At 37.6% G+C, this 15,620-nt stretch overlaps 1 protein-coding gene and 1 long non-coding RNA gene across 3 annotated transcripts; one reads left to right on the forward strand and one right to left on the reverse strand.

Annotated features, from left to right (window-relative positions):
* Nucleotides 1-223: 223 nt before the first annotated feature.
* On the reverse strand, nucleotides 224-1,260 carry LOC147615069 (uncharacterized). Its single transcript, XR_015262702.1, has 3 exons — nucleotides 928-1,260; nucleotides 514-598; nucleotides 224-363 (listed from the first exon to the last, which is right to left on the reverse strand). It is a non-coding gene; the product is annotated as an uncharacterized LOC147615069 (long non-coding RNA).
* Nucleotides 1,261-1,726: 466 nt separating this feature from the next.
* LOC147615070 (metal tolerance protein 11-like) lies at nucleotides 1,727-8,137 on the forward strand. Of its 2 annotated transcripts, XM_086779023.1 has the most exons (6): nucleotides 1,727-2,241; nucleotides 2,329-2,438; nucleotides 2,613-2,867; nucleotides 2,952-3,032; nucleotides 5,501-5,734; nucleotides 7,586-8,137. In XM_086779023.1, exons 1-6 carry the CDS (start codon nucleotides 1,824-1,826, stop codon nucleotides 7,928-7,930), a joined length of 1,443 nt encoding a protein of 480 aa, XP_086635149.1. In that variant the 5' UTR covers nucleotides 1,727-1,823; the 3' UTR covers nucleotides 7,931-8,137. The 2 variants fall into 2 exon arrangements, with proteins under 2 accessions (XP_086635149.1, XP_086635150.1); XM_086779024.1 differs by lacking the exon at nucleotides 5,501-5,734.
* Nucleotides 8,138-15,620: the final 7,483 nt, after the last annotated feature.

Raw genomic sequence — 15,620 nt, forward strand, 5'->3', positions numbered from 1 at the left:
CAGAACCAAGAGATCGGGTATTTCAAACTCAAGGAGAACTTATTAATGCCTTGCATGCACATCAAATTCAATTTGGAGAAGGTGATAAAGTATCTATGAAAGCATCTGTCCAAGAACGAGCAGCAGGCATGCAAGCGACTGTTCCAGCTTTCAAAGAGGAAGCTCAAATTATTGTAAGTAGTCAAATTGAAGAAGATGCGCCCTCTATTCATGACAACAAGGCCTGGCATGCTTGAATCTGTGCAGATGATGCACTATTGAAGATCCTGAATTTGAACTAGATTCTGCTGCCGCAACCCTTTTGTGAGTGCTTCATTATCTACGCTCAAGCAGGATTAATGCATTCTCCTAGTACGTTACATCCTGCAATGTCACCCAAGCACATTAATGTGATCAATTTGTCTAGAATCCTGTACCGTGGTTCACAAATATCCCAACGCAAATGGACCGTGGACAGCTTTAAGAGACGAAAGAGACTGGCAAGGTAACAAAAAGAGTAGAGAGCTCTCTTACCGTCCGTCCGTCATGGGCGTCGGACGACTTTGACAGTCGCGCCGGAATCTTATAATTCTTACGCTGCTGACGTGTCGCGCCAGGGCTGCATCCGATTTTTAATTATTAAATTAAATGGATTATGTCTATACCAAGCATATATATTTATTGGATTCACGTGTCAATTTATAATTCGAAGCCTAATGATATTCCACTTGTCATATCCCTTTTGTCACTCAGTCTCTAAAGCAAAACAAGTGAAAAAAGCCTACCTTGATTGACAGATAACAAAATAGGGAATCCGGAAAGCCAAAAATAATGTTTAAAAAAGCGACTTCGACAACATTTGAAGGGCAAGGTGAGAGAGGGGAAGAGGCCATGCCAAAAATGTCATAGAGAATTGTACGTTGCAAACAATATAAAAAAAGGTCAAACCTTTATTAAGCCATATCATTTTGTATTCCAAAGGTGGCTTCACAAAAGGCAGACGCTCATTTACAAGATTTGCACCACTAAGGCGGGAAGAAGATCACATGGTGGGATGCCCTTTTGTGAAGGATACCAAACGTTTGGGTTGCAAATTATCTTCATGTCCATGTCCATATAGCCACTATGACATGGGCTACAGAATGTATATATACATCAATCAATGTATAGTTTAAGAAAGTGGGTAGTGATTCTTTGTGAGTGGGCATTCCATTATCGTGCTAAAAAAAGCAAATTGCTTATGTAACATTCTTGTGGACAACAATAAGAAGACAAGGCTAGATTCCCAATAATAGCCATGATGAAGGTATTGCCAAGGGTTGGGGTGATGGGTTTTCCTTGATTCTTGAATAGAGCGGGATTGTTCATGCACGTAACATTTAAAAAATCAAAAATTTTATAAGGTTGCAACATTCACATCGTGGAGATCAATAACTTGATACAAAATATATAAGTGTATGTGTGACTGTTAAAAGTGTGCAGATGCCACCAATGAATAGTTTATAGAAGTGGGGCAATGATTCTTTGTGAGTGGGTTTTCCGTGACATGTGTGATAAAGCAAAGTGAGGATAAGGTTTTTTATGAGACATTCTCATGGACAAACATTTCGTGACGCAAAAAATGACAAAGACAAGGTTCAATTACCTATGATAGGTGGTTATATTTTTTAACAAAAGTAATGTGAACATTGAGGTGATGGATTCCTCTCAATCCTTAGGAAAAAAAAGTGCATTCATAAATATATATGTGAAAGGATATATTGTTGTAGAATGAGGAAATCCCTATAATGGATGGATTGTCTTCCTGCTTCTCCTCTTAATTTTCATCTCCTTGTGGAGGCGACATGTCTAGTGTACCAACTAATACCAATGTGCATCAGTCTTCCTATTCCTCCCCTTCTTTTTCATCTCCTTATGGGGGTGACATATCTAGTGTAGTGACTAATGCAAATGTGCATGGACAATCTTCCTACTCCTCCCCTTGTTTTTCTTCTCCTTGTGGGGGTGACATATCTAGTGTAGCAACTAATGCCATACCAACAGAGAGCTTCAGTAAAAGTGGACATAGTGGCACAATAATCAACATGGACATTGGTGAGGCGGGGGGAGGTGAAGGTGGTGGTGGAGAGGAGAGCAAGGATTGGCGGATTAGAGCAAGAGACTTCGTTCTCAGTAATGAAACTCGAGTGACACCTCTTAATGCACCAAATCCAATTGACATGATCCTTGGCTCCTCTTATTGTCTCAAACCGGTTTGTCAAGGTACCTTATCTTATATGCATAAGAATGCATATGTCTGGTAAAATCTAAAATACTATATCTAGTAACACGCGTATGCTAATGTGATAGGTAAAAAAGCAAGTGTGGATAACTATTATAGTAGACAAAATGAGATCCTTAAAGAAATGAGTGGCTTAGATGGATTGTTCGAAATAGACCCTGGTACTTTATTTGCACAAGTAAGTAGCCTCTTCTGTCTTCTCTAAGCTTTATGGTAGTAGTTTAAAAAACAAATGATGAGTTTTAGATCCTGTGAAGATTAATGGTGGTACCTTAATTCTAATTGAGCACTTTATTCTAAGTAATCTAATGGATTATCCTTCATTTATGACATGCTTTTTTTAATTGCATAGCCAAATCATTTGGACCAAGTTGCCACAACCAACAGGGAGTTACTTGCAATACGTATTTCCAATTATGCAAACATGGTTCTTTTTGCGGCCAAGGTGTTCATTTCTATAAAAAGTGTTTCTTTGGCGATAATTGCATCAACATTAGACTCGTTATTGGACTTGCTTTCTGGGTTCATCTTATGGTACACATCTTATAGCATGAGGAGGCCAAACCCTTATCTCTATCCCATTGGCAAGAATCGGATGCAACCAGTGGTAAGTTTTTGAGTCACAATAAAGTATTAAATGGTTTATCACTTGCAAATTATATGTGATAGAGCTTTTGTTTTTCTAATGTAGGGCATATTAGTGTTCGCATCTGTAATGGCAACACTAGGAATGCAAATATTAATCGAGTCTACGAGGCAACTTATATCTCAGGTTACATTTGAACTTTCCGTCTTGTTTCAACCCCTTGTACGTTGCACCACTTGTAGAAATAAAAAAAGATATTATATGTAAGCAGCTTAAATATGAAGAATTTGGATTGATAAAATCAAGTAAGTTTTGTTCTTATCTCATTTTCTATTGGTGAGGCTTTTACTTCTTTGGTCATTTGTAGAGATCTCTCTTTAAGAAAAATCATCCATTATTTATTTTATTGTACTTGCTATCAACTTTTATTATTTCTTGTAATTCCCATGCTCCTCATGATTAGATACTCTTTATTGAATAGTATGCTTTTGATAGATGATTCCATGGACTTTTTATTTTAAAATGAACTTTTAAGTCTCTAATCTCAAGCTAAGAATGTTTGTAAATCACATGATATTCTTACAAGTATAAGTTAAAGCATTAAACATTTTCTTTTTCTATGATAGCACTATCAAGGTATGCCTAAATTTTTGTTTTAACTAAAATCTCTCATTCTCTCATCAATTTCATATATAGCTAGTCTGTCATATTTAAGGAACTTGATGTCTAGCTTTAAATGGTTAGTGATTGAAGAGCTAGTGCTAAATATATACTAGATTTTAGCCTCTACTATATGCATCTCTCTCTCTCTCTCTCATAAATTATTGTCATTTGTATTTGTCAAGATCACATATATAGAAACCCTTTTTTGTCTAGCATTTGTTTTCCATATTTCCATATTCTAACTGTTATCCTAATCATGGCACACTAACACACTAGTACTACGGCTTGATCTCATAAACCCTTTGAGTATTTTGTAAAACTTAAAAAAAATGTGTGTGTGTGTGTGTGTGTGTGTGTGTGTGTGTTACATATACATATTATCATCAAAGATAGTACTTATGCTTTTAAAAAGCCATGATGTTTATCTTAAGACGACATGGTTTTATACCTAATAGAAAGCACAATTATTTTAGATTTGTGATAATATACTTGTATTAAAAATATGTATACTTTCATATAGGTGAACTAGGATTATGTAGACCACCATTCAAGGACACCACCTCATCTAACCCATCCAAGAGAAAAACATGACCCAAGGGCACCACCTCATCTAACTCATCCAAGAAAAACATGGTAGATAATCACCCAAGGGCACCATCTCACCACCTTGTCTAAAACCATCCAACAAAAAACATTCTTAGAACTAAGATAAGTTGATTCATATTGTAGGCTTATCAATGTAAGCAAAATTTGTATTGTTAACTCATTTTGGATAAACAATTACCTAAACAAGGAGAAACTTAATAGTAGTCAAGAGTTTTATAATGTAAATTAATAACCTCCTATTTTTTTGTAAATTAGAGATACAATAAGAAACAACAAGGTATTATATGAATCCTACGTATAATGGTCTATTCATAAATGGACTAGATCAGGTATAAACAAGAAGTAGAAGAACTAGACTGTAGCTATAAACAAGAAGTAGAAGAAATAGAATTTCTTGCAAAAATACCATATAAGATGAATGCCCAATTAGAGGTACCATGTGGGGGGGGTGCGCAGGTGTGTGTGTTGTGTGTATGTGTGTATGCACACACATGTGTGTGTGCATGTACATGTGCACGTGCATGTGCATGCATGAGAGAGAGAGAGAGAGAGTCTGCATGTACATGTGCACATGCATGTGCATGCATGCATGAGAGAGAGAGAGAGAGAGAGAGAGAGAGAGAGAGAGAGAGAGCATGTGTGTGTGTGCATGCATGCATGTGCATGTGCATGTGAGACTTGCACAATCATACGCAAGTGCATGTTCATGCAACATGGCACATAGTATGTGATTTCATGTGGATGCATGCATACACGTGAAAGCGTTATATATGTGTGTTGTCATGCTTAATTCGTGAAGTTATGATGTTTTTGCCACATGCAAAATTGTATATAAGTTTCCAAGAATCTTTATCTAACAATTGCAACACATTTTGCAATAACGTAAATGTTTCATACCCATTTCCCCTAAGACATATTTTTTAGTATAGCATAAACTTTGGAAGTCTACATTTAATTTTAAAAAAAGCATGCATTAGTTCTAGATGATGTTGATACTGTAATTAAAACAATTATTTATGGTTAATTGATTTTTGGATATTTAAAACATCACAAATTGGTGATCTCATGATTTTTGTTATGCAAAAAACTTAGTCTCATAAACTTTTTTCATTTCACCCATATGCTTATGAGCATGCTATTAAAAGTTGACTACTTGTGTGGGTGAGCCATGATTACATATTTTCTTGCAAATTTTAGATGTAAAGTTAAAGCTTGTGGAAAACACTTTCTTTACCTAACAATACATGTTTGAATATAAGTGTGATTTTTCGATGAGAAAGTTTATGATGTTTAATTTTATTTTTAAATATATCTACTATATTTAAAAAATAGAGAATTCTCACGCTCTGTACTCACCTCTTTATATGGCATCGTTTTTTTAACAGAGTAGTCAATTGGCATTACAAGGCACAAACAAATTTTGGGTAATTGGAGTGATGCTTTTTGTTACTTTTGTAAAGTTCAACCTTATGCTACTATGTAAAACCTTGAAGAATGACATTGTGCAAGCTTATGCAAAAGATCATTTATTTGACGTAATCACAAATTCGATTGGACTATTAGCTGCAATATTGGCAGCAAAATTTTACTGGTGGATAGATCCTGTTGGTGCCATAGTGGTATGTTACTACATACTCAAAATCACATTAAACCAAAAACAAATCTTAGAAGTTCAAGTTTAGTTTAGGCTTATAACTTAAAGCTACCATTACTAGTAGTTATACATATGTGATTATTCTTATAAGTGGTACTTATAGCAACCACTAATATTTTTGACACTGCTAAGGCTATTATAAGTATTGCTAATACAGTTGATGTTGTCATAATAAATAAGACTAATTCTTTTGTTATACCATACATGATTATCAACAATAACAAAAATATAGACACAGCAAGAATTTGTAACATTACTCAAGTACAACTACCCATTTTAAGAATATGATTTTTTTTTTGGGGGGGGGGAATATTTAATATATATTAGGTGTTGCCACTAATTACATCCAGCTTCTTACTTACAATATTAGGCAGCCCACCTGGGCTTACTCCTTATTCCCAAAATGTCTAGCCTTTTATCACTTTCCTAAGGCCCCTATCTGCTCCAATTCCCTCTTATTAGAATTCAGTAGTTTGCAAAGGAGGTTCCATCTTTCATCTTCCCAAACAAAGGAAGATTGGCTCCAAGAAACATAATAACCAAGTTGCATACAAGCTACCATCATAGATTCAGTATAGTAAAGCCTTTAGGTGGAAGCTTTTCCAAGACACTTTTACCAGCTCACACCTTCACCATAGGTCTAGTGTCCACTGGATTTTCTATGAATGCCACAAATGTATATATAGGGTGCTTCACCTTTAGGTACCACCTCTTGGTCTTGGGTCCAAATTTCGGCAGCCTGGTATTTACCTCCTTGATAATGAATTCATGCATACAAACTTTTGGTTAGGGCTTCCTAGTATGTACCAAGTTTTGCTATAGAGAAAATCATCTGATTCCATTGCATAGAGAATAAATTGCCTGAAGTGTGCTAGCATCATTCAATTGGTTAGCATAATATATAGATTTACAGAGATAAACACAATTATACATCACTTCAATGCTATTCAACCTAGTTTCCCTACCCCTATAAAATATTAAGTTATTTCTAGAAATCTAGATCTCCTAAAGGGAGGCAACCATATCTAATAATATTAAATAAGTAGTTAGTAATCTCATTAGGTTCTATCCCCTTTCCCAAAACCCAATCCCCCCACAATCCCTAAACCCCCAAAGATCTAGCCACCCATTTCTCTATCTTCACCCAAAATCCCCTGATGGTGGCTGGGCACCCCCAGAAGAGATGTCTCCCATCTTCCAAGGTTGTCCTACACCTTGGATAGCAACGTGAAGTAAAATTCCTTTGTATAAGCTTGGAACCAACTGGTAAAGCCACTAGACATACTTTTCACAAAAAGGCCTAAAACTTCAAGGGCAAATTGGACTCCCATATGAGCTTTCATCTCTTTCTCCAGGTTCCAGCTTTCCATTTTACCTTCCAAGTTCAGTCAAAGCCTTATACTCAGAGTTGAGGAAATTGGATTGGAATGTGGAAAAAGAATATGATTATATTATATCATAGGTGTAGGCAAAATCACCAAACCACATCACTATCCTAGGTACCACACTTATTCTCGCCATCGTTGCATCATGATTAATAATGCTCTTCTATCAAGCATCATTTCATAGTACTATTATTCTCACAGTTTTATCATGTCATTTCTTCTATTATCACCACCATTATTGCAAACATCAACTTATTAGAACGATAATCATTATGGAAATAAAATGATAAAGTTATTTCTTATACATTAGAAATGTCATATTATCCTTTTTAGTAAAAGGATCACTTTTCATGTGAAAATAGATTAATCATTGATTATGCTTATGCATAATTATCCATTTATAATAACAATCATTATTTGTGCTTGAGCAGTTGGCAATATACACAATATGGAACTGGAGTCATACTGTGCTCGAAAATGTATCTTCTCTAGTAGGAGAGACAGCACCACCTCATTTTTTACAAAAAATAACATACTTGTGTTGGAATCATCACAAAGCTATCAAACATATTGATACAATAAAAGCTTACAAGTTTGGAGGATATTACTTTGCGGAGGTGGACATTGTTTTGCCAGGTGAGATGCCATTAAATGATGCACATGATATTGGTGAGAGCTTACAAAATAAGCTTGAATGTTTACCAGAGATTGAAAGAGCATTTGTTCACCTTGATTATGAGTTTTTACATCGACCAGAACATGCCCAAAGGGGTTAGTGCTAGGGAGACACTTAATACATATGATAGCATGTCAATTGGATTGGCTACATTAAATATTCATGGGATCTCTAGTTTATAATTGTAATCCTTTTTTTAGTCTTAAGAAAGCGGCTTCACATGCCAAATTCTATGTAATCATGAATATTGTTTGCTATAACTCTTTTAAAATCAATGATAGAGTTCAAGTTACGACGATGAGCATAAGATATGTCTCTTTTGTGATTGTTTCATTTATCAAATTAATGTATATAGTTATGTCTTCATAGAATCTTTTAAAATAATAAAGATTCATGTTTTATATCAAAGACAAAGGAAATTTTTACTTATATTTTTTGAAAAGGATTTAGCAAAAGTAAATGTCTTTGACTAGGATGATCAAATTAAAATAACAAGGTTTGTGATCATTGATTGATTTTCTATGATCTTTACGAAACTTTAAAATGACAAGGTTTGTGATGATTGGTTTGTTATGCTGATTATGAAACTTTAAGGAACCAAAATTGAGAAAGACATTTAGCAAAAAAAAAAAAAACTTGTGGGCATTAGGTGTTTGCATGGAGAGCCGCAACAATAATTGCAACAAGGGGTCTACCTTCCCTACTCCCTTCCTTGGCTTGAGGGAGAAAAGTGAATGTGCAAAAGTAGGTGCGAGCAAAAGATGCTTTTTGCATATATCTAGAATGGTAGAAAGTGGACATATTCACCAAACAACCCAAGAAGGAATGGAGACAATTATTAGGGCACAAATAAGATAATGATGTGGATTTCATAGAGGAACATATACTTGAATATGCCAAATAAGATAATGATGTGGATTATTTCATAAAGGAATATGCCAAACATCTCTGCATGCATACTGATGCTCTACTTATGACAATAGAGGGTTGCCATATGCATGCACATGATGCAATCATGCCTGGTTATGTGACACAGTGTCAGACTAAGTCTGGGCCAATGAGAGATTTCTTTAGATTGATTAAGTGGACAAGAATTCATGCATGGGAATGGATATGCCTACACATGATAAATAAGCAATACTAGTACTCGACCCCGCGCGGGACAGCCAGAACTTGTGGGCTTGCCCACGGCTATCAAGGTTGGGAGGTGGGTCAGGCATGTACCCCCTTAATGTTTGTTTGGTTTGTTTGCAGTTTCGAGCCTTGTACCAGGAGCGTTCTACGAGGTGATCCGGCGGGGTTTGACAGTGGTATCATGCTTCGTAGGAAATTCAAAAAAAAAAACTCACGCTTCTTCGACGTCACCATGTGAGTCAAGGTTGAAGAGTCCACCATGTGACAAGAGGCGTGCATGAACAAGTAGTATGGATAGGATGGGTTGCCTTCAGACTGTTAAGAAACTTGGATCAAGCCTAATCTTAGAGGTGAATGTAACTAGCTGGTCACCAATTACCACGTCATAATGGTTAGTTCTATGATGGCTAAGCTATATAGCACCATCATTAAGGTAAGCCGAGTGAGTGAATTATAAAAATGAGGGAAAAAAGGCAAAGTACCGTCGGTTCTCATGGGTCGAAGAGTTGTATTCTTAATGGCAAGCAGCAAAGAGGCGGGAAAAAAAAACTTGAAAAACGGAGCTGTGCAGGTGGCGAGAATTGGAGAGGTCCATGTGTCATGGAAAAAAGTTGAGCAAATAGAATCTCTCTCTCTCTCTCCTCCTCCATTTGGCACATACAATGAAAAGGAGAAGGTGTCTCTCTGATTGCTACGTTTGGGAGTTCCTAAATCCGCGATAATCTGCACTGGCAAGAAGTTGATAGGCGAGTTCAGCCGTGGCAGTAGATCTCCATCAAAATGCTCCATCCAGGGAGTGTGAAGGAGCTGCCGGAACTGCATGATCAGCATGCGCAGAATTCTCTACACACAGCAACCAGCTTACATGCCGCCATGTGCAGCAGCGTCTTCGACTGGTTGCCTGTGCAAACCTCGTCCTTCTTCAACAGGAACGGCAACTAGAATTATGGTGATATCCCAAGGATACATCAAATTTTTTCATTTTGAACTTCCATATTTAATAATCTTTACCATCCTGCTTACCATTATCAAGGTGACACTAATACATCCAATCTTTCAATAATCTATGCAAGTTTCTTTACTAGAGCAAAGGCGTAAACAAAATGATCTTACTAGTAATATATTTGAGAATAACCATAATATCTTCCCAAACTTGGCAACAATATGGTGATGCAATTTTTTTGGAAACCCTTTTTTCTCTTTTAGATAGTGTCTAGGGGGTAGCACAAACGTGTAGCTTTACACCTTAGAGTCAACCGGGGAAGTGAGAATAGATAAACAAAGAAGGAGCACAATAAGGTGAAAAGTTTGATTGCCTCTTTTCGTAAACCAATGGGAGTAATGCATTCATTGAAGGGTGCCTTCATCACAAAGACAAAAAAGAAAACAGAGGTACAATTATATAGCCTCAAGACACATGATTGGTACAAGAAATTACAGGTATATAAATATTTGCTTATTCATTTTCTCTTTATGGTACATAATTTGTAGGCTCATATACTAACTTCCATTTTTTTCTATACATATTTTATCCTTTCAATTTCTATAGTTAGTTGTGGAGACAAGAAGATGAGAGAGACTATTTACAAAAAGGGGGACTTAGTGAGGTATGAATCTTCTCTTCAATTCACTAGCTAAGTTATATTTAATATTTGGTATTCTCATACAATCACAAGTTATGTATAATAAATAGTACACATGATTGCTATGTATGTAGGTACATATCCTAAGATGGCTCGTCTCAATGCTATTGGGGCAGTGTGTATGATCAAGGAAAACTTTCCTAGAACAATTCTCACTAGCCAATTGCATCTTATGGTACATTTGGTTAATGAAGTGGTGCTTTGTGATGTTGTTCATGTTCGATGGATGTTTTTCTTTGAAAGGTTCATGAAAACCTAGATGACTTTGTGAGACAAAGAGTAAGGCCAGAAGCAAGCATGGTAGAGAGATGGTTGATGCAAGAGTCTCTTGTGTATATCTCAAAACATCTCTCGCATAGATCCTTCCATGCCACAATGGTGGAGCAATGAGGAGGATGACAGACTAATCACTAATGTGTCACAAGGAAAAGGAAGGAAACAAAGACTGGATGAAGCATTATGCCAAAAGGTGAATACATTCTGAATAGTCCCATCATGGAGAAGTGGATTGGGACATACAAGGATGCAATCAATAGATGAAAGGATAAGAGAAGAGCTTTCAGAAGAGCAAATTGACATTTGACATTCTTGCCTAGCTTAGAACCTCTACCAAATATAGAATGGCTTTGTATGGCAATATTGATGGCATCGAAAAATGGAGAGATAATCACAAGAGAAGAGAATGAGTATGCACGAGGATGTGACCCTCAAGAAAGTATATTCTTCATCTCTCTCTCATGCTTCGATTATTATATAGCTTGTTTAATGCACTATACTAAATGTCATGCTTTTGTTTAATGTTAGTACAAACTATATAATGCCATATAGTCAGAGGAAGGCACTTTCGCACGGAGTGTGTGGATTCTAAAAGAAACACATTTAATTGTGGTATGATGGTAACTTTTTGAGCAAGAAATGCAATCTAGTAGACATGATACCAATGTTATAGAGGACAATCTTGAGTATTGTGGAACTATTCAAGATATCTTGAAGTTGAAGGTGATATATAGAGGTGCTCAAGCAACCGTAAAGAAACATCCAAATGGGATTCTTTCGAATTGATTCCACCAAGTTTTGGAATGATGAGAAAGATACTTTCGTACTATCTCAACACTGTCAAAACATGTTAGTAACCCAACCAATCACCGATAAATCTTGATGTAGTATAATAAAAGTGTAACTCCTTTGCTTTGTAATTTTAGGTTGTATTTCACGTCGATGAAATTGATCCAAAGTGGTGGTATGCTATACAAGTTTCCCCTAGTTCAAAACATATCTTTCAAGATCAAGATGTTGAGGCTGAATCTCTAGATGAGGTGCAGGTACTACGTCAAATCGACTCATTGGAAGAAGAAGATGAAGAAAACAATTTAGAGGAGGCCATTCAAGAGCTTGAGGAACATCAATCCGAAGAAGATGATGAGTATCGATCATGACAATGCTTCATTGGATAACGATAGTGATATTGATAATGAACCCTATATTTTCATTAAGCTTCCATTAGATATAGACATTCATGAAGCAACACATATGGATCTATTACAAGATGGGATAGATTCATAATCTTGATATTTTTTCCCTTTAAAAGTTTTCAACTATCTTTATTTTTTTTGCTCGAAACATGGTTCTAAGGGTTCTGATGGATGTTTTTTTAAAACTATAATCATTCTCTATATGTATCTAGCATATAACTTAAATTGAGGACTCAACTCTAGAATTTTATGCAACGAGAATAGCAACAAAATCTCGCTGCTGTGCTGCTACTCTTGCTGGCACCGAATAGCAAAATTATAGTATAGCAGTAAAATTTCACTCTACTAGGTAGCAAAATAGCAGTGAAATTTCGCTACTATGGTTTGCTGAGAAATATCACTACTGAGCAGAGACATAATTTTCCGATTTCCTGAAAGCCTAAACATTGGTAGAAGAACGTTGTTCTGCCCCCAAACCTATTGTAGTGCAAGTTTAGTTCTTTTACCTCTTCCAAAGAATGAAATATTTCCTTGAGAAGTGAATACAAGCTCGAAGACCTATGAATACAAATCTTAACCACAATGGTTAGCATTATTTTAAAGCGTGGTTACGCTTCATGTAACTCATTATTATGTAAACTATGCTAAGCACTTCATGTAAAAGATATATGGGATGACCGAGCTTCGACATGTGTAATGCCCGGCTGTGAGCATAAGCCTAGGTGTACATAGAGCTAGAAAAACCAATTTTGGGCCCCTAATTATTAAATAGGCGATCGGCCATTGTAAAAAAAGAGCTCATATATATAAGTGACTTATGAAATATGAAAAAGCATACAATTCCATTATCACAATTAAGTTTCCCTCTCTCTCTCTCTCTCTCTCTTGTGGCTATGGTGGTGAGCTTGTGTGTATGCATGCTTGCTTTGCTAGGCTATATGCCTGTGCATGTAGGTGATGCTCCCCTTACTTGCCTCTCCTTCTCCTTCTTGCTCTCTCACTCTCTACCACCCTTGCACAAACAAAGATGTTGAGTAGGAGTGGAGCTCTCCATAGCTTTTTCCCTCATTTCTCCCCACCTAGCTTGAAGAAAGCTCCACTTGGGTGACACAAGTGGTGGTGGAGTGAGCCCCTAGCAACTTCACATCGAGGAGTTAACCCTCATTAGGGTTGGCTAAGTGAATGTTCCTGAACCGATGCTTACATTGTCTCTTCTCTCTTCTCTCTTCTTTTCTTCTTCTCTCATGCAAGGAAGTATGCTCATTTAGGTGAACAACTTTGGCACCACTGCTGAGGATAGTACTTAGCTTAGGGTCCTCCACATTCTATTCCTTAGCTAGAGTCTTGATTTGCCTCGATGGAATACAAATCCATCGGTAGAAGTAGGCCATGAGATACATGTTTGATTTTGTTTTTCTTCATACAATGGAGCAATTGGGGCATGAGGAGCTTGAGAGGCTTGTTGAGAATCCTGGGCATCATGTGCATGAGCAAGGTGATTAATGCTAATCCTACACTAATCTAGTGTGATTAGAGTGAATTGATCTAACTTAAGGTGGATATAATCTAAGTTTACTCATGTTGAATGAGTGCAATAGACTCAAGCACAATTAGGTTACAAGATTAAGACTTGCACTCATAAAGAGGCTTGAGATGTGTGCAAGTGATATACTTTCATTGCTTGAAATGGCCCCCCTTTATATGAGGAGGTACACTCCTAGGCTTGTACATCAATGTGGGATATATCCCTTTGCTCATGTGGCTTCATTCTATGCTTTGCACTTTCTTGGCTACTCAACTCACTCCCTACCTCTTCCTTGTGCTTGTGCTCTTTGGCACCACATTTCTCAACACCCCCCCTTGGTGCCAAATATTTGGGCTGCTCAAGGTGGTCGGATGTGAGGTTTTACAACATATTTTCACCCAGTGACTTAACCTATCTTTGATGCCTAGAGGTCAACTCTAAGAGTGAGGTCCCCCCCTTGATAGAGACGACCTATCTTTGAGGTTTAGAGGTCTCTTCTAAGAGTAGGGTTACAACAATCATTACCCCCCTAGGTGCTCAACTGGCTACTCTCAAGTGGTCGGGTAAATACACATAACAAATGATTTTTGGCCTAATCATTTGGTGGCCTTTACAAAATGAGACTTAGGTTAGGGTAGTGGTTTGGTGACTTGATGTTGCTTAGTGCTTCTGCTGGCTTTCTTCACTTTGTTGACTACTTATTGGCTCTTGGTCTTTGCTCTTTGGCTTGACTCTTGGCTCTTTCTAATAGCTCCTTTGATTTAGACGTTGTTCTTCTTATTTCCACATGCTTGGTGTTTTGATGCTTCCTTTGATGCATTTAGTGTGGATGCCATGCTGTAAGCTATGGTCATCTCATGCTCTTGTGCTTTAGACATGCTCATGATAGCTTTTAATGCACCTTTTCTTTGCTTTTGATGCTTATGCACATGTGTTTTTCCATGGTGAGTTTTCCAAGGATTCAATCCTTCCCCAAATGATGCCTTGAACCAGAGCACCTAGCCTCTATCTCCTGGTCCTTAGTTCCCCCAAATGGGTACTTCAACAAGTTGAAGGGTGTCTTAAAAGCCCTCCTTAGTGGTGGGGGCATCAAAACAATGATGGCTTCAGGAAACGCTACCTCTATAGCTTCATCTGAAGCACACACCATGAGAGGAGTCTATCACAAGCACCCAACCCCAGCAAAACCAACACCAGCAGGCGCACCACAGCACCCAACCTCTATCTCTTGGTCCTTAGCTACCCAAATGGGTACTTCAGCACTCTCACAGCCTCCCTAATCAAATTTAGAATGTCCTCTAGGGTCAGCATTGACCTCCAAAGTCTTTGATCTAACCTCTAACAACCTCTCATGTGACTCCTGCTGACTAAACTCATCTCTAGCTAACGCAGAAGTGATTCTCTTTGTTTCCTCAGAATTCCAAAGTGTCCTCCCCCGTCCAATAGCCTCACAAACAGATCTTAAAGCCTTTCAAATGTAGGCAATTGCCCTCAGCTGACCTCTGTCTGATAATATACTCTCTTGGCTATCCCAAACAAGTCTGAACACTTACTCTCACCTATCTCCAAACTCGGATGGCTCTCCTAGTCGAGATTTAATTCTCCAATGTACTATATGACTCTCCGATCTCCGGGGACTTAATATCCACACTCCCAAAAGGCCTTCCTGATGGTCCTGCTGACCCTCTTCTGATCGTGGGCCCCTTGACCTTTCTCCTACAGAGTTATGCCTCCGAATTTTACTACAAAGTTGTTCTGTGCCTCCGAAGTCAATAGCAATTCTAACACTTCCCAAAGTGTCCTCTGACAGGCTATAACCCCTTACAGACTTCTCAACTAGGCAAGGTATCACCTCCCAAGTTCTTTGCTGACTGCTAGCAGCTCACAACTGCCTCCGAATGGGCAAAATCTACCCAACTAACCAAGCTGGCCCAGATGACATGGATTCTAAGGCCTTTGAGTCAACTGACCCCACAGGGACCTCAAAGCACTTAAACAACACTAGCTCCAAGCCTC

This window comes from Cibotium barometz, chromosome 40 (assembly GCF_041138505.1).
Source record: "Cibotium barometz isolate CiBa-2024 chromosome 40, ASM4113850v1, whole genome shotgun sequence".
Classification (NCBI taxonomy): Eukaryota; Viridiplantae; Streptophyta; class Polypodiopsida; order Cyatheales; family Cibotiaceae; genus Cibotium; species Cibotium barometz.

Bases quoted from the DNA above. Each gene is read 5' to 3' on its own strand.
- LOC147615070 (XM_086779023.1), top strand. From the start codon at position 1,824: ATGTCTAGTGTACCAACTAATACCAATGTGCATCAGTCTTCCTATTCC. The intron at 2,439-2,612 runs GTAAGTAGCCTC...TTAATTGCATAG, and splicing joins CTGGTACTTTATTTGCACAA to CCAAATCATTTGGACCAAGT. The intron at 3,033-5,500 runs GTTACATTTGAA...TTTTTTTAACAG, and splicing joins CGAGGCAACTTATATCTCAG to AGTAGTCAATTGGCATTACA.